The sequence below is a fragment of the Ceratotherium simum genome, chromosome 15 (assembly GCF_057802395.1).
Source record: "Ceratotherium simum simum isolate JZ-2026a chromosome 15, ASM5780239v1, whole genome shotgun sequence".
In the NCBI taxonomy this organism is placed as follows: domain Eukaryota; kingdom Metazoa; phylum Chordata; class Mammalia; order Perissodactyla; family Rhinocerotidae; genus Ceratotherium; species Ceratotherium simum.
The window spans coordinates 31,419,591-31,445,097 of NC_141914.1; the positions used below are offsets into that span (position 1 = coordinate 31,419,591).

Consider the following 25,507-nt stretch of genomic DNA (forward strand, 5'->3'; position numbering starts at 1 on the left):
CTCTGACATTGATACCAAAAGGAATGTGACACCTTGTGTGATAGCCAAGGGCTAGCATGCTCTCTAACAAGGAGTGATGCTGTGGTCTGCACACAGAAACTTCCAGCATTAGGACTAGAAGGGACCTTACAGACTGTTTTGTCCAAATCCTTTCCTTTGTAGAGGAAGAAACGAGGATTAAGTCTCAACTCTTCCTAATATCCTTCTTATAACAGCTATTAATTATGAATTATTAATGCCCCTTGCAATTCTCCAGAGAGAAGGAAAAAATGTTTATTAAATGAATTTGGAAGGGATTAGGTAGGCTGAATGAGAGGTTTCCCAGTCATAATACATAGACATAAATTTAAAATCAGCTGAAAAGCAATAGATATTTTAAATTGAGACAGGCTTTAGGTGACTGAGAGAGGGCCTGGGAGCATCGGCAGCATCACGGTCTTACAACCTCAGGGCCTAGAAATCAGCATACAAGAGAACCTCTGTGCAGAGCAGCAGTCTTGTTTCCACCTCTGACAAAACCCTGGCTTTGCTTCCTTAGCAGCTAGTCCAGTAGAGTCATCTCAGTAGAGTAAAATGATTAAAGAGGAAAAAAATACAATGTAAAATATTCTGGAAAATACTTTTTTCCAGATAGTTGTATGTTGTAGATAGTTGTATGTCATAGCTGCACATCCTTCTAGTTGCTGTATGTGGGACACAGCCTCAGCATGGCCGGAGAAGCCGTACGTCGGTGCGTGCCGGGATCCGAACCCGGGCTGCCAGTAGCGGAGCGGGCACACTTAACTGCTAAGCCACGGGGCCGGCCCCGGAAAATACTTTTTTAAAGATAGAAAATATACAAATCCATTTGACTTTTTTTTTTTTTTTTTTTTTTTTTTTGGTAAATTGTAGAGTGTCAGTATTATAGGAATTGGTTATGAATCTCTAAGTCTCTGTTAATAATGCCCTTGGGTTAATACACCCGTGGGATCCATTATGCTCTTGTATTCTTTTGCTCTTATTTAATTTTAGTTGGCTGAAATTACTCATTAATCTTTTCCTCCCTTTTTAATAGCAGGGTTTTTGGTACTAAATGTGGCTAATTGCTTCCTTTCTGTATTTTACTTTGCCTAGGTAGCCACAGCAGCTAGGTGAATTGGGATTTGAATATAAACATAAACCAGAAAGATTTTCACCAAGTAAGAGCACTGGTAATGAAAGAAATCCTTGTTGTTATTGGTCCCACAAATGATACACTTGTGCCACATCGATCAGGTATCATGTAGAACACATCATGGAGATTGTTTATTGCTGGCAACACATTTAGTATAGTTACCACTTTCTAGCCCTTCAACAAGAACTTCTGGTTGTGTTTACCAAGTGAAATGAATAGGGTTCTGAAATAACAGTCTGCAGTGTAGTACAAATAGGACAAGTCCTCCAACCAAAGAATACACACAAATGTGCATACCGTTATGGAGAAAGCTGTAGTGAAATGGGGCATCAGTAAACTTAACTTCTAATCTTGTCTGTAACTTGCCACTTGACTTGGGAAAAGTTGTTTTTTCCCCACTTTGGACCTCAATTCACTTTTCACTTTCATATAATAAATGTTTGGACTACAGGATTTATGAAGTTTCTTCTTCCAGCTTGAAACTACGATGTGTATACCTCAACATCTAAAATAGTACCTGGCAATTCTCAACAAACATTTATTCAATGAATTAATGACAGACTTTGGTTATATCTGTTGACTTTTTAGGACTACTTATTCCTGTGCTATTTTTACCAGAAAAAAATATCAAGCATCCATGTATTTGGAATTTTGGGGGATTGGAGTATAGGGTGAGGAAATGAGTTTACTGCAAATGTCTACATTCTTTTGAGGCAACATTTTTATGGTGCACCTTTAGACTAAAAATTGACATACATTTGGTCTACTCTTATCACCAAAACTCAATAATTGGATTGGTCTTCATAATAATCCTAACTAGATTCAAGAAATTACTTTTGCATGTCGTTTTGCCATGTTATTTCTTATCCCCAGGGTGAAAAGTGGCAGTCAGTTGAAAAGTGTTATTTCTCAGTATTGTTTGGACTGATTATTTCAATCTGTGTCTACTTGGGACCTAAACATTAATGAGATTGGCCTACCCCATTTTAAGTGGGCATTATGCCAGTGTAACAGATGGGCCTTGAAATTGTCAGTTGATAGCTTGTGTATAAATCTCTAATATTGTCAAGTGGACCAAGTCCTTAACAAGAAATGTCAAAAATGTTTGTCAGTTGGCCTCCAGATGCCTTACCCATGCCTCATTACTCTGCCTCACCACTCTGCAAGTCTCTTCAGACTTATAATATCCTCCAGAGAAATCACTGTTAAACCATGTGGACAGATGAGTCCTTGGCCAAATGCACGCAGATGACCTGCATCCTCTTCTCCCTTTCCTCTCTTTCACAAACTGTTCTTTACCTCCGTTGCAGACCTGCAACCTGCATCGTTTCTATTGAAACTTTATCACTTGCCATTTTCTTCTTAGAAAGTCTATTTTACCTTCACCCAAGGATAAGAATGAAAACCTAGCCCATACTAGGTAATCAAGATATCTTTGCTGTCTGAGGGCCACTACCTAATGCCTAGAACACTGTCATTTTTACATGGCTTTGCCACATTGACTCATCATCTTTTTGTCCTTTGACATTTTTGTCATCTACTTTATTTTTCCTTCTTCTACAACTAATTTCTTCCAGCCTCCTAGACTCTTTGTGAAGACATGGCCCACCTCTTAGCTTGCCTAAGAGATATTTGAACCTAGGTCTGATTGTTATTATCTCTATATTATCTGATTATTATCTTTTTATTATCTGATTATTATTATCTATTATTATTATTATCTTTGCCCAAGAGTATACACTGAGCATTTGTTAACTGCTTCATGAGTGATGATCTTGCTACCTCTTACAGGTCACGTATAATCCTGTTTAACATCATAAAGAGCCATCAAGATAGCTGATTGACGCCTCTCATTTGCCAAGTGAAGTGCATTTGTGGCCATGGGAAAAGCTTTATTTCATTCAAGTCATTCATTTACTTATCAGGTATTAAATACAATCTTCTAAGTTCCACACACTATTCCAGCTGCTGGAGATACGATGGTGAACAAATAGACATGGTCTTTGTCTTTGTGGAGCTTAACATTCTGGTGATATTTTGGAATTGACACCCTCCACAGAGACTGTGAGTTCACAGAGACCTGTTCCATCTTACAGTGTAAACTCATTTGTAGTGGTGAGTTGACCTCAGTATCATCACCAAAAAGAGTTCTAAATGGTCAATTGTTACTTTTTATAACAGATCATCCAGCTATAAAAGATAAAGAGTAAGAAAATAATTGGACACAAAGAAAAGATCACAAATTCCCCTCAATTTATATTCAGCATTTCTGGAAGAACAGAATGAGTCTATGGAAAAAAATCTATGTGGGCTGGTAATTGATTTGACATACTAGCAAGGCTCTTTAAATTGTTAATTATAATATAATACACTGCTGTTAATTAATCCCAATCATTTATATTATTTCTGTCCATTCTAGTAGGAACCAAAGCTAGATAATCTGAATATGCACATGCAGCCAATCATTTACATGGATGAACCAGAGTTAGGCTGAAGTGCCCTTGTTGGTGGTGCTACTCTCATTCAACTGTGTAGTATAAGTAATATAGCCATATAATTTATTGTCCAAACTAGGATAGTTTTTGATGGTGAAAGGGGGCACCCCAAATAAGAAGGACCTAGTCCTACCTAATTATTGGCATTTTGAAATAGTAAATTACCAGGCTACTTGTCTATTTCCCCTTTTCCAAGTTCATCATCAGGAAAGATCATCATAACTAGGTCAAATGATTTCTTATTAACACTTTCATGAAGCAATTCTGCCCTTAAATCCTCTCCTACTTCGCCAGGGTGAAGGGGGGAGGGTATGGTTTAGAACCTTGTCTTTTTAAAAAAAGAGGGAGAAACTTGAAGGCTTCCAGCCTCTAATTCTAAAACCTACAGCCTGACTAATTGCCCAATCTCTTCTGTGCTCCCACTCCACCTGTGATGATCGCTATCTTATACCTTACCATATTTTTAAAAATTATTTATGGTGTCTATCACCTTTAATAAGCTTTATGCTTCCGTAGGCCAGAGATCATGTTTTATTCACATTTTAACCTCTCTTTGTGTCTGATTGCTCATCTTTAAAATACAGATAGGAATAGTACTAATCTCATAGAGTTTTATGAAGATTAGATTAAAACATTTGTAAATTGATGACAACATTTATAATTCTTATAAATAGGCTGGCACATAATAAGCTCTTAGTGGTGTTAGCTACTAGTGTTAATATTATCATCATTATTTGTTATCATAGTGCCCATAGTCAATGTCATATTGTGTAGACAATGTCATACAAAAATGTGTATACTGAACATTATTAATTCATCAAACATTTATTAGTGTTTCCTATATTCAAAACACTCTATACACTACAAAGATGAAGCAGGAGCCCATTTTTTAGCAAGGATGAGGAACAGGAATGAGATATGCACATAAATAATTCTAATACAATATAGAAGGTAATAAGTGATATAAGGGAGGTAAAGATATAGCAACTTTGCTGTTTCTAATAGAGAATATTTTGAGATTGAAAAGATCAGAGAAGACTGTAGGAGTGAGATGGAATTTTAGTTGAATCTCGAGGAAAATATAAGATTTGGATATGCAGCCGTTTGTGTTGGTGGTGTAACAAGGTGAAGATATTCCAAGGATGACTATGTAAGTAAAGATATGGAGAAGGACAATCTTGAAGTTTGCTTAGGATAACGGCAAGTATTGTCTAGGAGTTAAGCTTGGAGAAGACTTGAAGGATAGTTTGGATCCAGATACTAAAAGAAAGATCTTGAATTTCAGACCACAGATTTTGCATTAAGTTTGATTTATTTTCTATTTAATAAAGCATCTGGGTTTTTAAAATTATTAATAAAAATAATGAAAATTCATGAACTAGGAAGTTCTCCTTGTTCCCGTTCACTGTAGATAATGGGAAGGCAGTTATATCAGAAATCATCCTTGTGTAGATGGATCCCCTCTGCCTGTGAGGCAGGACCCTTAGTTCTGAGCCTCGTTCCACTCCACTGTGTGACTCTCGTCAAGTCAAGTACCCTCCCTGCCTCTCCACTTGTAAAATAATAAATATTAAAGGTGTATATAGATGGACTTTAAAGGTATCTTCTTTTCTAAAACGTTCAAGAGAAAAAGAGCATGTAATGGGGTGCAGTGTTAGGAGCAGAAATTATTTATCCCAATACAATAGGCTATTTTTCTTAAGGAACAACTCTACTCTTACCCTTAGCCAACATCCTAACCCTGTAAAATTTTAAAGAAATTCTGAGTTTTGTGATTTTTCCAAATATTTACTTGGGCATGCAATAGGAGAGCCTAAAGGTTAGTAGACCCAAGGAGGTTGCGGCCTCTGTAATCCCGTACTTGAGTGTTTTAATTCCCCAGGACTGAAGGGAGATGGGCTTTGCTGAGCAGTGGCAGTCCATCAAGGGGAGTCCTCCACTAATAAATGTCCATCTCTGGCTGAACCATCCTGATTAATATTTGTAATCATGGCCCTAAGGCATTGGAAAATCCCTTATTCAGGATGCTTTCTGAATCAGAAGATTGAATTATAGTCTGCCTCAGGTTTCTTGTTGGGAGTACATTTTATTGTATTTCAATGTTTTGAAAATTGGGATTAGAAGTCTACTGTGGAGGGATCTTTGTGTAACCTGGAATGTGTGATTAATCTGCACCTCTCTCTCCTTAGCCATTCCAGATAACAGCATTTTCTAGATTTGTTTTTATGCCTGAGAATAAGACTATTATTCTCAAGGAGAGAATATTTCCTCAGGAGAATTTGGACTATTAAAAAAAAAAGGTAATATATACGCACTTTTTTCCTATTAAAAATTTTGCAGATAAACTGAATACAGTGCGGGTTTTTTTCTTTTTTCTTTATTTTTTATTAAAGTATAGTTAACATACAATATTATGTTAGTTTCAGGTGTACAACATAGTGATTGAACCTTTATATACATTACAAAATGACCACCATGATAAGATTAGTAACCATCTGTCACCCTACAAAGTTATTACAATATTATTGATTATATTCCCCATGCTGTACATTACCTCCCTGTGACATTTACTTTATAACTGGTAATTTGTACCTCTTGATCCCCTTCACCTATTTCACTCATCCCCCAACCCTTCCTCCTCTCTGGTGACCACTAGTTTGTTCTCTGTATTTATGTCTGTTTCTGTTTTGTTTTGTTTGTTCATTTGTTTTGTTTTTTAGATTCCACATATAAGTGAAATCAGATGGTATTTGTCTTTCTCTTGTCTGATTTATTTCACTTAGCATAATACCCTCTAGGTCCATCCATGTTGTCACAAATGGCAGGGTTCCATTTGTGGAAACTTTTTTATGACTCAGTAATATTCCGTTGTAAATATATATACCACATTTGCTTTATCAATTCATCTATTGATGGATACTTAGGTTGCTTCCATATCTTGGCTATTGTAAATTGGCTGCAAAGAACATGAGTGCAGATATCTTTTTGAATTAGTGTTTTTGTTTTCTTCGGGTTAATACCCAAAAATGGAATTGCTGGATCAGATGGTAGTTCTATTTTTAATTTTTTGAGGAACCTCCATGCTGTTTTTCACAGTGACTGCGCCAATGTACACTCCCACCAACAGTGCACGAGTGTTCTAGTGTGGGCTTTTAAAATATTCTGATGTGGATGTAGTACTTCAAGGGATTTTTGGCTTTGTGACCTTCCCTCCAGCTTTATATTGGAAAAATAATCTTTCTCTGCCCCTTCATAAAAATGATTATGTATACAGTTTTAAGGTATGTATTATCAATAAAGTGCCTCCCCACCTTTGGAGACTCTGCTTCTTGGTAGACTGTTGAAAAGAAGCTAAAAAGAGCACCTCAAAAGGTCTCCAGTGGCTTTGTTTGGAGAACTTTAGAAGACTTGGAGCCTGTTCATGGAACAGTTTTGAGGCGCAGGCCAAAGGAATCCCAGGGAGGCAGGAAAACTCCGAGTTTGCGCAGCAGAGAAGCGGGAGAATATTAACCTTTGGTAGTTCCGGGACTACTCCCACCCCTCCCTGAAAAAACAAAACAAGACAAATACTAGAATGCAAAGAGAAATATAAACTCAGTGGGGAAAACAGGTACAGGAGGCGGAAGCATACACCTGGAAAGTTACTGCAGCAGCGAGGCAGAGAACCCCAAACCGTGACCATTCAATAGGATTTGTTAATCTCCTCCTCTCCCCTCCCTTCTGCCTTCTGAATAAAACCAGACCCAGCTCCGAGACCCCAGTCTCCTCTATGGTTTCCGTAATCCATCCCGGAAAGTATGGAACTGATGAACAATCCCAATCCAATCCATTTTCTAGTTTGCAAAGGAAAATCCGGTCCGGCGTTTATTTTTAGCAGCGTTTCCCTGTGACCGAATGCTACAGCTCTTCAGCGGGGATAACTGAGGACTGTATTGGCCTGAGAAGCGAAGGGGGCGGGGGAGAGGGAGGCGGTGAAAAGGGGAGGAGGGACGTCCTGCGCATGCGTCCCAGGGCCCATGCAAATCTGCTGTACATCCAGAGAGCAAAGTGGGATGATCTGTCACTACACCTGCAGCACCACACTCGGAGGACAGCTCCTGCTTGCCGCTTCCGGACTCAGGTAAAAAAACAAAAAAATTCTGAGCGGGCACCGAATGCATGCCTTTCAATAGCAGATGCGCGTCGCAACCTATCCCCTGTAGAGGCAATCTGCTGCTGCTGCTAAGTGTTTTTGGTGGCAGAATGCAGCTTCAAGGTTTAAGAAATCCCATCTTTCAGGAAGCCTGAGGGGAAGGAAGGAAGTACCGGCGAAATCATCAGATTGGCTTCCCAGATTTGGGAATCTGAAGCGGGCCCACATCTTCCGGCCAACTTCCATTGAACTTCCCACCACTCGAAAGGGACCGAAATGGAGAGCAAAGGTATGTTGCTGTCCCCATCGGGGGACTTCTCTCTGCATGTGCGTGTGGCCAGGGCAGTCCTCAGCGAGGGGACTGCAGTGCTTGGGGAGCGAGCATCATACTAGGTCGATAGGAGGAGATGCTATGTCCATTGCAGCACCAGGGAAGTGTGGCAGGAAGGCGACTTCTTTTTAACTCCCACAGCTTGGAAGACAGTGTTTAATACTCCATCAGCTGCGTAGTGAAGTGTGATGAGTTTTTCTTTTTTCTTTTTGGGTGGAGGGGAGAGTCTTTAGATGGTGGGGGAGGAGAGATTTGTTGGTAAAGCAATTTCTTTTCTGTAGAATGGATGGGCTCAAATAAATATATTTCATTTGCTTTAGGATTGCTGACAGGCATGTTTGTATCTGATATCCAATAATGCATTGCTATCAAAAAAATGTTTGGATTTCTCCACCCCCACCCCATGAAAATGGTATTTCTGGGTGTGTATGACCACATCCTACTGCATTTTGAATATATATCAGCAGAGAAATTGGGTCTATTTGAAACAGTGTGCGTTAGAACTGACCTCTAAGAAGAACAGTGTATCAGAGTACTGCCTGGCCCCCAAGCATGATGCATTTACTAGTTCTGGACATGTATATATTAATATTCTCCTCATAAGCAAATCTGCATAATGTACACATACTAACTGGTGAATGAACTGTAAAAATCAACTTCTGATGGCATATTTAACACATATAAACAAAATGATTATTAAAATTGTAAGATTGGATATCCTTTGGGTTTCACTCCATCTATGCAGGTCTCTTCTTCCTCCTCCTTCTCCTCCTCCTTAGAACGCCTACCAGGTTGCAAGAGCCTTGAGTGATGTGGTCAGATATCCAGTAGGAATATTGGATGTGTTTAATTCTGGTGAAATCAGAAGAAATGATGTCAACTTTTATGAAACTATATTCATTACCCAGAACTCGAGAAGCTATATTTGAAACAAGGTTTTATTTTTAAACCAGGAATGTCAGTCATCGTGGTAATGTGCTCAGATCAGAGAGTGGTGGTGGGTTACCTATTTCTGAGCTGATTAATAAAACTAGAGTGTCTAAGGATAGCAGATTTATGTTCAATGAAGTATTTTAAGTATCTAATTAGAAGAGTTAAGTATTGGAACCTAGGTGAGCATTTACAGTATGAAAAGAACTGAATCGACATGGATTCAGACTAGCTGGCAATTTTCAATTTAGACAAATGATTCTTATGATTCGCTGATGGGCATTTCCATGACTAACAATGATGTACATATATGAGAGAATCCATGTCTATAAATGCACTGAGGCATATATTTATTAAGTCTATTGTAGAATCCATTTTAAAATGAGAAGCCAGTCTTAACTCCTGGGGTCTGTAATATTCTAGTTAATTAAGTATTTCTGGAACATAAGCTTAACAACAGACAGAGTATCATTTTACTATGAAGCAGTTTTTTTGTACTTAGATGACACCTGCTATTTGGTTATTAAACTTGGTTATTTGGCAAGAGTTCTTGGTAACATTTTTGCCTCCAATTTGTTCAGTAATTCCTGGTTCCTCATAAAAAGATGTATCTCTTAGCAATAATTTTTTATTTCCCTTCTTTACCTATAAAGTATGCTACACGTCACTCAAAGTTCCAGGTGGTTTATATCTCAGACTGCTAACAGTAGCATTCTATCTATTCTGCCAGTCTTGGGAGCTCAGAAAGGAGAAAGAATCTCAGAAATATATCTGAGAAGAATCAGGCCAGAAGTTCTATGCCAATCCGGATAGCAGGGATACAGGCATGAATCACAGCACTGACCCAAAGGCAATGGAGAATTTTGCCCCAAGCCAATGTTGTGGTTGTTCTGCAGAGGTACCATAATTACCTCAGGCAAAGGACATGATGAAAGTCCTTATGCATGTTAGTTCTTGGACTTCCTTTACAAAATTGAATTAGCCAGATAGTGATCATATTAAGAATGCGTAACTATATATACAGTGGCCTCACTTTCTAAGTCGATGCAAATGGCACAGCTAAAAATGGTAGCTAACTTGAAATTTTTATTATAAAAGCAAAAAAGTGTATTAAGAGGAGTGTATCCTATTCTACTTGGTGCATCTTTCATGCTTTATGCTGCCATGTACAAACTTCTTCCCCCTACAGATTCAAACCTAATTCTAGGAAGACATTCTCAAATGTAAGTACATATAGTTATTTTTTTCTACTGGAAACTCTTTTAAGATAGATTCAGAGTATTATTGCATGATTCAGTTAAGAGTTCAAGAGTTCTCCATCCCAGAAAAAAAATCTAATGGCCCAATTAATCTTGAATCTTGTCGCCAGCATTTGACAACCTTCCTGTTACCTCCAGCATTTGAAAACCTTTCTTAGAGCACTTGTCCAGAGTCTCCAGCAAGTTGAACATCAGTTATTTACAAATAGGATCATTTTTAAAAAATTTCTTACTTATTGCTTTACATCACTTCCTGTCATCCAGGGTAAAGAGGAGAGGAAAATAAATCAGTTGTCTTAGAAATCAATTCATGATCTAATTTCAGTGATCTTTATGCACCACGGTAATTAATATTACCTCAAAGATTTGGGTTGGTGCACAGTCTGAACAGCTTTGACAGAAACCTGTGACTTGCAGTGGCTCACAAACTTTACTGCACATTAGAATCATCTGGCATGTTTTCTAAACGTCCTCATGCCTAATCAAACCTCATACCAATTATAGCAGGATGTTGGGGTGGCTGAGAGGCATAGGCATTTTTTAAAGATCCCAGGTGCAGCAATGTTTAGGAACCACTCATTTAGACTATTGATTATCAAAACGGGGTTTGAAGACTAGTTTTTAGAACTGCAGAATCTTCATCTTTACTCCAGGTTTATTGAATCAAAATCTCATTTTTAACAAAATCCCCAGGTAATTTGTATGCACATTAACATTTGAGAAGCATTGATTTAGAGTGAGGAAAGAGGTTCCCTCTTTCTCTCTTCTCTTTTTTTCTCTCTCCTGCCTATATCACCTCTTTTCTTTGTCTAGCTAGGTTCTCCACCTCAGGCTGGCATATTAGAAACACCTGTAGAGCTTTTAAAACATAAAGATGCTTAGGCCACACGACTGGACATTCTGGTTTAATTGGTTCTGGTGTGGGACCTGGGCATAGGTGTTTTTAGAAAGCTCCCCAAGTGATGCTAATAGATAGCCAGTGTTAATCACTGGTCTAGGCCCTTGCTACTCAAGGTGTGGTCCATAGACAAGCCCCAGTGGCATCATCTGGGAACTTGTTAGAAATGCAGAATCTCAGGCCCTACCCTTGACTTACGGAATAAAATTTGAATTTCAACAAAAATCTGTTGGTCATTTGTATGCACATTAAAGTTTAAGAAACACTGGTCTAGATCTTAGGGAACTGATCGTATCTAAGAATGACACCACTCCAGGCACCTCAGTGTAGATTTGATATCATCTAACTAATCAATTCGGAAGCTCCTGGATATGTGATCATAGTATAGGTCTTTAGTTGCTTTTGGAAAGATGGAAAGAAAATGCAAAAGAAATTGCTTGTCTCACAGGTCAGAAAATGGACTCACTTTTAGTTATTCTTTCTGCTTTTCCTCAAGCCATTTACTTTCAACCCCTGATTATCTTTAAACGCGTATTCCGTAGGTTCCGTTTGAGCTCCTGTCAAAGTCCTGGTATTAACCCATGGTATGTGATATTAGACTGCTTAAATCCAGGCACATCTTAACAGAGTGAATATAGCATTACCTTCTTCCCGTTGTCGTATGTCTCTGCTCAGCTCTTTTGAGATTCATTTGACATGCCCCTTGCTCCATAAAATCTTCCTTGACCCTCCTGACCATCTAATTAATATTTTATTGGCATACTTTATATGAACTAAGTACCTGTTTGTCTCTCACATACTGCATTTCTTGCAATCAGCGTTGTAATTTTTCTGTTCTTTCTTTAAACAGATATTTATTGAGTACCTGCTATGGTCCCGATGTGCTTAGTTATGGGAATCTAAAAGAAAACTAAGATGCAATTATTGATCTTAAAGATCTCATTCTCCTATCTCCACTAATAGATTCACCTTCTTGTGGGCATAATCTGCACCTCTAACGTTCCTGCAGCTACCGCGGTGCCTGCCTCAGATAAAACAGTTTCATTTACATAGTAGGGATTCAGATTATATATGTTGAATTGAATAGCCTTAATTAGTTTATCATGCCACGTTCGTGCATCCCGGAGATTGTAAATTGGGAGAGGTGAAAGAAGTTTGGCTATCAGAAACATCAGTTTGATTCCAGAACACAGACGGCAGTAACCTGGCCTGCTTTCTCTACAGAGAGCTGTAGATGTGTACCCAATGACAATTCAACTCTGTTCTGGGTTTCGCACCAGCCATTAGAGTTGAGTCAGGGGCATGAACCAAGATATTTAAGGTATAGAAGAGTCATTTCTCTGAAACAGGATGATTCGCCCTGCAGGAGAGAAAAGAAATGCCTATGTAGTAACTAGTTTAGCAGAGCTGGGAAGTGATTTTAAGAAAAGCTACTTTGAGGTTAAAGAAAACACAACAACTAAAACTCTGAGACCATTGTGGTGGGATAAGTAAAATATAATGCAGTAAAACACATAACATAATAGGATAGGCATTGGGCATAGGAGATCTCTGTTCTTATTCCAGCTCTAATGGTGTGACCTTGGACGATTCACTTTCCCTCTCTGAATCTCAAGATTCTTAAATATTAGAGAGTTCGTTTCATTTAATTCAAAATATTTTCTGAGTTGCCACATTGTTCTAGGCACGTTAAATGCCGGGGATGGAGATATAAATAGTGCATTGGCTTGCCCTGCAGGAGCTTACAGTCTAGGGAGCCATGAACAGACCTCAAGAGCTGTCGATTTCTAACATTGTGTCTCTTCTCCATTCACCTTTCAGAGTTCTAGTGATTCTACCCAGGAGGGTAGAATACAAAGTCCTGCAGTGATTAATGACCTCAATAGAGACACTTAACATTCCACAGCAATGGTGCCTGCCTTTTGTTCCCTCTTTGGTTTCTTTAAACAAAATGGTTGTGTGGGAGAACATTTGAACTCAAGCTAAGGATCTACTCTATAAACGCTGTTCCCACTGACTAGCCACTCAGCTAGTAACCTATTGTCTGACTTATTATGAGGCTTGTTAGCATTAGTAATGAGTCTGGAGATGGCCAGCTAGTTTTCTCCTGTCGTCCCTTATCCCTTTCCTTTTATATCTTCAAGCTTCTGAAGTACTGATCCTCTTAGGTATGGTGTTCTGTGTCTACTACGTGACCAATAATGGTATATTGGATTTGTTAATATTGGGTTTTCTGATTTGTCACATATTAACAGCCATAAAGAACATTCATGAGATACTTTGTATTTTTTTCAAAGGGCTTTTAATGTATATAATTTTCCTTAAAACCCTGCAATTAGGCATTTTATAGATAATGAAACAGAGACTCAGAAAGACTGACACAGGCAACTCGTCTTACTTTTGTTTCTCTGTAAAATAAGAACTATTGTATCCAACCCAAGCCCCATACCATAATATCATGATTATGAAATTAAACGTATACCGAAAAAGCATGTAGCATTCTTTAGAATCATGTTGGTGGTCTAGTGGTTAAGATTGAGCGCTCTCACCGCCGCAGCCCAGGCTTGTTTCAGGCCAGGGAACCACACCCCTGTCTGTGGGTTGTCACACTGTGGCGGCTGCGTGTCGCTGTGATGCTGAAAGCTATGTCACTGGTGTTTCAAATACCAGCAGGGTCCCCCATGGTGGACAGGTTTCAGCGGAGCTTCCAGACTAAGACTGACTAGAGAGAAGGACCTGGCTACACACTTCCGAAAAAATTGGCCGTGGAAACCCTGTGAATAGCAGTGGAGCATTGTCTGATAGAGCCCCGGAAGGTGAGAGGATGATGCAAGAAGACCAGGCAGAGTTCTGCTCTGCTGGACACAGGGTCGCTGGGAGTTGGAATCGACTCCAGCGCACTAACAAAGAATCATGGTTTTTCATCATTAGTAGCTGTGTTTGTCTTTTTACTAGACTGTGAGATCCTGGAGGGGAGAAATTAATCCTTTGCCATCTTTATAGTTTTAGCAGCAAGAATACTGCATAGACAGTCAACAAATCTTCTCCATTGACTTCTGCAAAGGCTTCAATTTGCCAAAGGGGATTTCTTTTATGCTCATTCTATATTTTTTAGAGTAACTCCTCGAATACCTAAATTTGTCTCTATTTTGCTTGGACTCAGTTTTGAGGCAGTCATATAACATCTTGTGGGTGTGGGGGTGGAGATACATTGGGTCAAGTCTTGCACCTTGGATGGGTATAAAACATACACTGTGTAAAATCTGGCCACTAACAAGATTCTTAATCAGGGTGCACATCAGAATCACCAGGCACCCTGTGGTACATGTGACTCAGATAGTTAAGAAGCATCTTAAGTGATTATGATGTGCATTCTTAATTATAAATCAGTAGATAAGCTACAGGGTAGTTAATACGAAATGATAACATGTACCTATGTCCCTTATCAGGAAAACTACAGAGCCCTTACTGCCTGGGCCCTGACTTTTATTATCACCCTGTTTAGTGCAAAGAGAGTGTACATGTAGAAGAGAGACCTACTTCCTGTACTACAGGCTTGGGATAGAAAATAGACATATAAATAGATGGCAAGTGTCTGAGGCTAAGACGACACATCGTTTCCTCCAATGTCTTCATCCTCATCTCCTCATTAGCATCCTTGCATGCAGAACACAGTGGATTTTTTTTCCAGGATCTATGTCTATAGTTCTAATTTTAATTTCTTCTTCTCTCCAGTTAATTTTTGAAACAGTTGGTATCTCCTTGTCTTTGGGAATGTGGAACTCCCACCCAGGGAGGTCATGGTATTTTGCTGCTGTGATGCAGCTGATGGTACCTTGGCAGAAGTTCCACAGGACACCTGTTGTCCCTCCACAGATCTTTTCTTTTTTTTTGTTTTTAAGTATATACTCTGCCTGGCTTTTTTTTCTTTTTCCTTTTATTTTTTTTTTTGGTAAGGATGATTGGCCCTTGAACTAACATCTGTTGCCAATCTTCCTTTATTTTGTATGTGGGACATTGTCACAGCATGGCTTGATGAGCGGTGTGTAGGTCCTTGCCCGGGATCCAAACCCACAGATCCTGGGCCACCTCAGTGGAGCACACGAACTTAACCACTAATGCCACAGGGCTGGCCCATCTGCCTGGCTTTTTACCCAAAACAAAATTCCACCAGCAGTGATTCAGAGAGCATAAATAATTGAAAGTGGGCTTTAAACTCTGTAAAAGAAGGGAAGGGAAGCTGCTATTCTGTGGTTAGGTTTTTGTTTCTCTCCTGTTTGTGGACTGGCCATTAGACTGAGAAGCAGCCAAAGGGACTAGAGAGCAGAAAAAATATCCAGAAGCCTTCAGAGGCCATTCAGAAGATAGCTAAACACATCAAAGATTCCCCTAACTAGGAGGCAGGAGGAAGCAGCAATGCCAATCTGCCAATAACGTGTCCATCTCTCCCCACCTCCATTCATTCCTACAGTTATCGTCCAGGTGAAACAGTCAGGTTTTTCTCAAATCCTAAAATACTGATAACATTCAAACAGGCTGAGCAAACCTCAGCCTCAACAAGGCAAATTCAGAAATTTCTTTTCAACTTTTTGGAAACCAAAAATCTAGGTATGTTTCTGACTTCAAAAAAACGTTGAGATATTTTTGCCCTTATTCTCATTCACGTACTACATTGAGTTTAGATGCTCTACAAATAACAGAATTTCACAAGATTTATTACATGATCATTCTAATTGTGAAGATCTGGACAGTTTAAAATTAGATTATTTAAGCAGTTTTCTCCAAAGGTACTTCTTTCATTTCAAAATATTTTTAACATGGCCAGCACTATTTAATCTAGAATTTGGTTTACTTCTTTCTCTCTTCTGATATTTAAAGGAGAAATATCTGCTATGTGTCAAGAGAAGGTTGCCATGTAAACCACGCTTTATTTGCAAGCCTACCAATAATCCAAAATGAGATGACAGGGGTACTTTTCGGCTATGGACTTTGCATCAGCATCAGCATAAAAAGCAAGCCGATAATGCAAATATAGCAGAACCCTCGATAATACTGAGGCGAGGGAGACAACCAAAGCAATTTTAAAACAGGATGATTGGTTGATTTATTTAATAAGCAGTATTTATTGAGTACCTACCATGTGTTAGATTCCCTAAGGGTGAACTTTTCCAACTGGGGTATGCATCCCGGTGGGATGATGAGATTGTATATTGGGGTAATTCACTGAGGTATAGAAAACATGGTGCATGTTCTGATGAAATAAAACTATTATTAGACTAGATGCTAGAAAACCAGGTTCAAGTTCTAGTTCCTCTATTCAGGGTGTCATAATTGCCACATTAATTTTTAAGAACCCATTGTAGGTTTGAGCTAGGTTTTTAATGCCGTGAGTTGTGTGACTGAAGTTGTTGGGTCTATAACTGAGTTGAGCAATTAATTTGGTTTAAGGTGAGAAAGCACTAAGACTGGGGAAAATTGCTACGTGGGTGGAGTTTGTAGATTGCATGATTGTGACCACATATAGGCCCAGGTACATCTGAACTGATGTGTGGCTGCAGTGGCCTTGTGGAAAAGACCCCAGCTCGGATTTGAATCCTAATTCCTACCCCAACTCATCGTGTGAGTTTGAGCTGGTCACTTCCTGTCTCTGTCCTTATTTCTTCATCTGTGAAACAAGGGTGGATTAGAGGCAGGATTCTTTTCATCTCTGGGATTGTAAGAACCAGCATTTGTGAGGTGTTTATGTAGGGACTACAGTGGATATGTTCTATTTAAGGATTTATAGTTGGTGCCTTGGTCTCTCCTATTTCTTTGGCCGATTCAGTGGCATTTTTGCTCAGCAGATTGTACCTTATGTTTTTGTAACATTTATTCACCCTTACATGTGTCTTCCTTACAATTAAGATTAGTTTATTCATACATCGGTCATTTGTGATGTTGATTTGGTGGATATGGTCTTCTCCTCTCTCCCAACCCTAACCAGCATCTCCCTGCTAAAAAGGAAAAACAAACAGAATAATGCCAAGGAATCCCAGTGCTGAGTGTTTTCCTGACATTATAGAAAGGAAATTTAATTTTCTTTTAGTTCTCAATCACTAGTAATATATTATTCAAAAATAATTGCACTCAGTCCTTCATTGTCATCAAACAATTTAAAAACCAATAAGTACCTCTTCGGATGTTTGATTGGCTACTGATCATTTTAGATAGAAGAAGCATTTTTTGCTTCCAGATGAAAGTTATCCAAAATCTAAGACTTGTGTGGTTAATAAGCTGAATTTCTTGATTGTGCAAAGAATAAAATACAGTGATGGAGTGGAATATTTAACAGCTATTAACATGTTTATGAACATGAGTTATAATCAGAAATACTTGTAATATGATGATAGTTATAAAAAATAATGATGTGAATATATGTACTGATTACACTAATGTAAAATTTGTATGTCCACGGACAAAGAACAGATGGTAATAGGCAAAAAGTAGCACTATTTGGGTAATGATGATTGGATTATGAATGGATTGTTTTCCTTTTTCAAGTCTTCCATCAATATTTAAGTTTTTTTAATAAAGCATACATACACTAGGTAGTGGGCACACTTATAAACTTTTAAACAGATCTATTTAAAGTGAACCCAAGCAAATCTCTTCATGCTTCATGGTTTCATGCTTTATTCATACGAGATTTTGAAAGGATATTTGAGGAGATAACTGAGTCTTTTTAAATAATGCTTATGTAGCTTTTACTACAGACCAAGCCCTGTGTTTTCATGTGTGGACTCTTTAAATCTCCATAACAATCCATTAAGGCAGGCCTATTTTAGGGAGTGGAAAACCCGGGCCTAGAGACATGAAGTAACTTGTCTAGATCACACAACGAGTAAGTGGCAGACTGGCTTCAGAGTCTGTGGGCTTAACCATGACTGAACATCTAAGGCAAAATTTGCTCTAGGCTGGTCACTCAATCAACCTACCTTTGTTATTGAAAAACTAGTCCAGCTGTGTACACACACATGAAATGTGCACATTTTATTAACTTTCTGGATGCCTGATCTCTGCAGGCTCAGTCTCACCCAAGGCCTGGGTCACTGAGAGCCAGATTTGGGGAATCCTTAGGCGCTCCTACCTGCTGTCAGGTGAGCGTGAGAAAGAGCCCACTGCTCTCCTTTGCCTTAGGTTGGCTTCCAACCGCAGGGGCTTAAGTAAGCGTGGGGTTGCAACTGCCTTTTCTCATCTCACTTGGACTAGCTGTCCTGCTTATCTGGGAAGCTCAGTGAATGATAGAAAGATTACAAGACTGGAAGTCAGACACCCAACTAGCAATTCGTTAATCCCTGTGGCTTGGGCAAGATATATCTCTGTGTCTTTGCCTCTGCATTTGTCCAATGGCTCTTTCAAGATTAATAGGACAAATAAAGAAAGATATATAAAGAACCAAGCATAAAATCAGTACTCAATAATAACAGCTGCTGCTCTTGTGGTTGTTATCTGACCCTTAGGTTTACTGCTTCCTCTATTCTTGTATGGGGCTGACTTCTTGCCTTAAACTCCCCACTATCATGTTAGTCCCTTTGCATAGCTCTAGATGCAAGTTTTGTTATCCTTCACACCACCATATGTGAACATTCCTGATGCAGGACAAGATTCCAGCTTGATGCTGGAAGCTGCTGCCTTTCTTACTCTTAGCACCATATTCCTTCCTTCCCCTGTCCTTGCCCCTCCTCCCACTTTGACACCAGCTGTGATTGGCCTAGACTGTTGCCATTTCTTCATAGTTTTCTTTAGACTACTGACCCTTGCTGCTGTCATTAGTTTTCTCCTTCATCTTGCCTAGTTCTAGTTCACTCATTTTTCTCTGGTTGGAACCACCAGAATGCCATGCGGCTATGGTATATGGTTTAAAACAGTGTTTTTTAAGACATACTGGTTTAAGTCACACTATAAAAATTAGAGTAGTGACATCAATTGGTTAATCCACTGATCTTTTTGATCAGAAATTTTCTAAGTTGTTCGCATTGTCTGGCCTAAAATGAAATCCAGTTCCCTCAGGAGAGAGAACTTGACTGTTGTGATAGGAATGTTGACATTGTTGGTTAGGTCTAGGAAACATTCACTGTACACGTCAGAATAGTGAGAACAACTTTCTGCCCAGTTGTACCCGGCCAGGGGTTTTCAAACTTAAGTATGCATCATAATAACTTGTAGGCTTGTTAAAACATAGATTTATGGGGTCTCAGTTCCATAGTTTCTGATTCAGTGGGTCTGGGGTGGGCCTGAGAGTTTGCATTTCTAACAACTTCCTAGGGGATGCTGATGGTGCTAGCCTAGGGATCACACTTTGAGAACCACTGGTGTAGACAACCTAGTCTAAGATTCTCCCGTACTTGGGTATTGTATCTCAAAATAAATGTACAGTTTTCCAATTACTGAGGAATGTCAGAATAAGGGATCAGGGGGTAACACTCTCATGAGGGAACTCCATAGAGTAAAAGAGTAAACAAAATCACATCTAGAAGATCACACCAGTGTTACCCACAACCACACTGGTTGGTTAATTAATACAAAGATATTATTAATAATGTATACAAATGATACATGCATACAAATAATACATGTTTAGATGTATCCATTTATCTGTGTCATGCACATTGCTTGTCATTGGGATTGAAAATGATAAAAAGACACAGTTTCTGACCTTAGAGACTAGCTTCTGAAGACAGACACAAACAGAAGCCTAGGAAGAGATGGCAGCTGGCAATGCATGTGAAAATTTAGATTAACTCATAAATTTACTTTTAATATCATATCTTCTGTGTGATTGCTCTGGCTAGGTGTTATAGGCCAGGAATCAATGAATAAGTCAAGGTTTATGCTTTCTGTTATTACACCAGATATGGAAATATAATCTGTGGGAATACAGAGAAAGGAACTGGCATTTGAGCTTGGTCTTGCAGAAGGAATGGAACTGAAACATGGGAAAATATTCCAGGCTGATGGAATAGTATGTGCAAAGATAGGGAGTCATTAATATAGAAGTAGCAACTAGGAAAAGATTAAGTGATTGGTTAATTCATTCACTTAGCAAATATTTGTTATGCTGGACACTGTTCTAGGTGCTGAATATACTAGTGACAAGACAAAGTCCCTGCCCTTATGAAGCAGGTAGGGTTGGGGGAAGGACACAATGAATGATGCATCACGAAAGAAAGATTGGGGGGAAATTGTGAAGGCCTGTTACAAATTACCTCATGTAGGTGATGGTAACTTACATTTCAAAAATATTAATTAGTATAATCGTCTTTAAAAGAATTAGATTCCTAGGCTTTTAGAGTACAATTATACTTGCAAAGCTTCAATTATTCCCCAGCTTTTCAAGAAAACATCTACTGTACAAAGCAAGGCATACCTACAAGCACACTACCATGGGCACAGGAAATGCTGTGATCCAGTATTTCATTCCATGACTTCTGCCAACCTCTGCTGCTGACACACTTCCTGGCTTAATGGAACAGTGAGTTTCATTTCTGTTCACTTTTGGCTCTCAACCCCCTGAAATTTTTGCATTGAAACTTACAGATTGGTTTTTTAGGAGAAAAGTCCAAAAAATCTTTTTGAAATGTGTCAGGGTCAAAAATTGCTCCCTGGAGATCTATAAATTATTATCAAGTCTCAGAATTAGAATGGCAGGGTAAAACCTATGCAAGTTCTAAGATACATGCATTTTGCAACCAGGTTATATGAAGTTCCTCAAACGCTCTTATTCTTAAGTGTATGAAGACTCATGTAAGAAATATGTTTGTCTTCAACCTTACCATCACTCTTTCAACGGTATATTTTGACATTCTGGCTAACTTTCTTTAGATAAGATAGAGAAACTAAAAAGAGCAGTTTTTGAACCCATTTCTGGTTTTGATTTTTGTCCACTTCCTAGCTGAAGATATTGGGCAAGGTTCCTAACCTCCCTAACTGTAGATTTTCTCACCTATATAATGGAGATGATAAGGGTATATATTCACAGAGTTATTTTGAGGATTAAATGAGATTTATGAAAGTGTGTACCATACTGCCTGGCATATAGTAAGCACTCAATAAAATGTAGCTATCATTAAGTATCTCAAAACTGCCTCATTCTTACCTCTGGTACAAAATCATAGCCATAGCTTTTGCTGAGACCAATGGATTCAGGTTTGCTTAATTGGTTAAATGAATTCCAAGCATCACACTGCCAGTCTGAGCCTTTCTTTAGTTGTAATTCAACATAGAGCTGTAAAATATGGTAACCCCACAAAGATATTGCTTTTGGATCAAAGTCTTAAAACTGTTCCAGGAAGACACTTTGAGCCCAACTGGACAGCTATAATGAATGATTGAAATCTAGAATACTGCCTTGTACAGAGACAGTCTCAGCCTGGCCGGTGAAAGATTTATGAACAAGATTTTGAAAATGAAGGTCAGCAGACAATTTTCATCTAATAACCATAAGGAGCAGTTAGACAGATGGCAAAGACAGCCTTGTCTTTTCTCTGAGTAACCTCTTTTGATCTTAACTGACCACTGAATCATGTCTTAGTAAAGATGTGAGAGTGTCGGGGAACACACTGCAGCTTCCGGTGCTACTCATACCTTCAGAAATAGTTCTAGAGCAAGAGAGTTATAAAGACAATCCCTCATGAATAAAATTTGAGGTGATTTCTTCCTTTCTTTTTCTTTTCTTACTTGTTATTTTTGTCACAGTTATAGAAAGTATATTATCACAGATAGCAGTTCCTTGTCCCCTCCCTCAATTTTCTTTCTCTCCAGAGACAGTCCCTTTCAACTCTTTTTGATATTTACCTTCATGCTCTAAATAATAATCTCTTCTTACTGCCTCTCAATTTCTCAGCTCTATTTTTGATGTCCCACTGTGCAAACGAAGTTTTCCTCTCTCTCTCATCATCACATTCTCACCACTACAGGCATCCTTCCCATCCTGCCATCTTGCCAGGGCTGTTACGTTGTTATTTTGGCTAGATCAGTATTTAGTAGTTACATTAATATGACTATGTCAATACTTTTCAGGACTAAGCCAAGTTAAACCGTGATTACTCTTCCTTTCCTCTTAAGATTTTGTTTTTTCTGTGTTTGATAGTTCTCTTGTTTTAGACTTGCTTAGCTTTCTACATACTTTTCACTGTTTAACTCCAAGTCTCTGGCAGAGTTCTGAATCTCATCTCAAGACAGTCAGATGCACAGATATTTTGTCAAGTTCATCTTCTTGAAATAGTCTCTCTCAGAACCTTCTGACTTGGTTCTATATACACTCTTTTCCTTCTATGCCCTGTGCGTTGGTTTGATCGTGGCATCTCCCTTTCCATCACCCTGGAAAATCTCTGCTCTTTGCTCGTATTGCTTGTTTTCCTGCATCTTCTGCATTCTTTCTTAGTTCATTCCTTTATTTTGGTGGAATACATTTTCCAGTAGCTTCCTGAAAAAAGCATGTGTAGTAGTTAAATTTTCTGGGCCTTTGCATATCTGGAAATATCTCCATTCTTTCCTCATATTTGAACAATAATTTGACTAGGTATAGAATTCTAGGTTGAAAATAATTTTCCTTCAGAATTTAAATGGCACCACTATAATGCCTTCTCCCTCCCAGTTTTGTTGTTCTGATCTGAAGCCATTTTGAGTCCTTATTTTCTGAACATGCCTGATGTTTTTCTCTTTGGAAATTGGTAGGATCTATTCTTTTTCCCAGAATTCTGAAAATTTATAAAGATTTGCCTTGTCCTGGTTTCATTTTCACGCATTATGCTGGGTACTTCGTGGGCTTCTTTAAGGTGGAAACTCATATTCTTTACCTCTAGAAAATTTTCCTGAATTTTTTTCTTAATGATTTCCTATTCTCAGTTTCTTCTTTCCTTGTTGCTATTTGGTTACAGTTTTTTGGAAATCTTGTTGCTTAGTTATTGATATCTTGAATTTATTTCTTTATGTTTTTGTTTTTATATGATTTATTTTCTATTTTCCATCTCTGTTGCCCTTTTCCCCTATTTTCTAGGTGATAGGCTCAACGGTATCCTCTAGTCTTTCTGTTAGGTTTTTTTTTTTTTTTTCTTTTTGTGAGGAAGATCAGCCCTGAGCTAACATCTGCCAATCCTCCTCTTTTTGCTGAGGAAGACTGGCCGTGGGCTAACATCCATGCCCATCTTCCTCCACTTTATATGGGACGCCGCCACAGCATGGCTTGACAAGCGGTGTGTCAGCGCGGGCCCGGGATCCAAATCAGCGAACCCGGGGCCGCGGCAGCGGAGCGCGCACACTCAACAGCTTGCGCCACCAGGCTGGCTCCTGTTAGGTTTTGTTTTTAATTTCTGATATCAGACTTTTTGTTTCCAAGATCCTTATTTGTTGGTTTTCTTTGAATGTTTGATTTTATCTTATGCTGTCTTGTTTCACTGAGATAATGTTTTCTAATGCTTTGCTGAGAATATTAATGATATATATTTTAGAAGTTTTCATCTCATTCCACAGCCTTTGTTTCCAGTAAGCTTTTTCCTCAGATTGTTTGTTTTGATTTCTATCTTTCACATTAGAGACTTTCTGCATATTTTTTTGTGTGTGTGTGTGAGGAAGATCAGCCCTGAGCTAACATATATGCCAATCCTCCTATTTTTGCTAAGGAAGACCGGCCCTGAGCTAACATCTATTGCCAATCCTCCTCCTCCCCCCGCCCCCCAAAGCCCCAGTAGATAGTTGTATGTCGTAGTTGCACATCCTTCTAGTTGCTGTATGTGGGATGCCACCTCAGCATGGCCGGACAAGTGGTGCGTCGGTGCGCACCCGGGATGCGAACCCTGGCTGCCAGTAGCAGAGCGTGCGCGCTTAACCGCTAAGCCACGGGCTGGCCCCTCTGCATATTTTTTATAATTGTTTGCCTGTTCATATTTCAGTGGAGGTGGGGGGGCTAAAAAGGTGACTGGAAGCTCTGTGTACACACATGGGTAGGGCTTATTGATAGTGATCTTAATTATTGGGTGATCTTGGTATGATTTTCACTGTGAAATTCCTGATATCAGTATCTTTAGGTCTTACCTCTTATTGTTTGCAAGATTGCTCAGAGAAGACTCTTTCTCCTGCCTGGATGGTAAAGACCTGGCTGCCAGGATTCTGTGTGTCTCAGAAATCAGTGTATAAATATTCGTTTAATCTCCCGGTTTCCAATGAAGTACTCACTCTGCCCATTATAGAGATAGCTTCTGTTCTATCCTCTACAACGAATAAATCTCCAGTCTTCTATTGAGATTGAGGAGGGCAGTTGTCTAGATACTCAATGTTAAGGAGAGGGTTTGAGGTTATAATACCTTCTTAAAAACAAACTTTCCACCAATCTCACATATTTTATCCCTTTTCCCTTCACTCTACTTCTAGGCAAACCTGGTGCTACCACTGTCTAAACTTTGGAAGATTTTGCAGTGGAAGTTAGGTTGCTTATTGTCTTTCACCACTGCTAACTTAGAATTCAGCTTTCTCAGGTCTGCTAAATCCTTTATATCTTCACCAGCTGGTTTCCCCTTTCTAAAATTTGGTTGTTGTCTTCTCTTCCTTTTGATCCATCTTTATGGATTTCTCCCTCTCTCTCTCTCTCTCACACACACATTTATTTTACTTTTAACGGTGTTTCAGGTAGAAATGAAAGTAAAAGCCTGTGTTCAATCTCCCCATCTTTACTTAGAAGTCCCTTTACTTTTAAAAGATACTAAATAATCTTGCAGAAAGATAATCTCAGCTCAGAGGTCCTAGAGATAGTATCTTGAGGAATTCTCAGCAGTGCCCTGGCTGGCTTCCTCTGTTTATCCAGTATACTTAGGTTGTCAGACATCAAGGTCATTAAAATAGTCTTCCCATGAGAAAACAGCATGTAAATACCTTAAAAGAGTTGCAAGGTTAAGAGAACCATCAAGATCGTGTTTAGACAATTTTTGAACGTTGCCTTGACATACTAATTCATTTATTCTTCCACTACCCTGCCATCCATTGGACACTCACCCTGAGACATGCATTGCTGGACACGGCAAAACACTGAATAAGGGACAGTTTCTGACCTTGCAAACTTTTCACACTAGCGTGGAAGAAAGGCACCACTGTTCAAGACGCACTACGGTAAATGCCGTAACAGAGATGTTAACAAGTGCTAGAGGCTCTAAGGGGTGGGAGTGATTAAGTCAGCCTTCAAATTCGTGTTGGAAATGTGCCTCAGCTCTGACAGTTCAAACAATAATTTCTCAGAAAAAATTCTTCTGCCAATTCACAATTGGCAAAGTTACTAGCTT

General features: G+C 39.0%; 1 protein-coding gene across 1 annotated transcript in view; it reads left to right on the forward strand.

Moving 5' to 3' along the window:
* Positions 1-7,930: 7,930 nt before the first annotated feature.
* FGF12 (fibroblast growth factor 12) overlaps positions 7,931-25,507 on the forward strand; it is a 516,156-nt gene continuing 498,579 nt past the window's right edge. Inside the window, exon 1 of the mRNA XM_004424570.3 lies at positions 7,931-8,069. Within this exon, the coding sequence (XP_004424627.1) occupies positions 8,057-8,069 (13 nt within the window). The 5' untranslated portion in view covers positions 7,931-8,056. The remainder of the gene's footprint in view (positions 8,070-25,507) is intronic.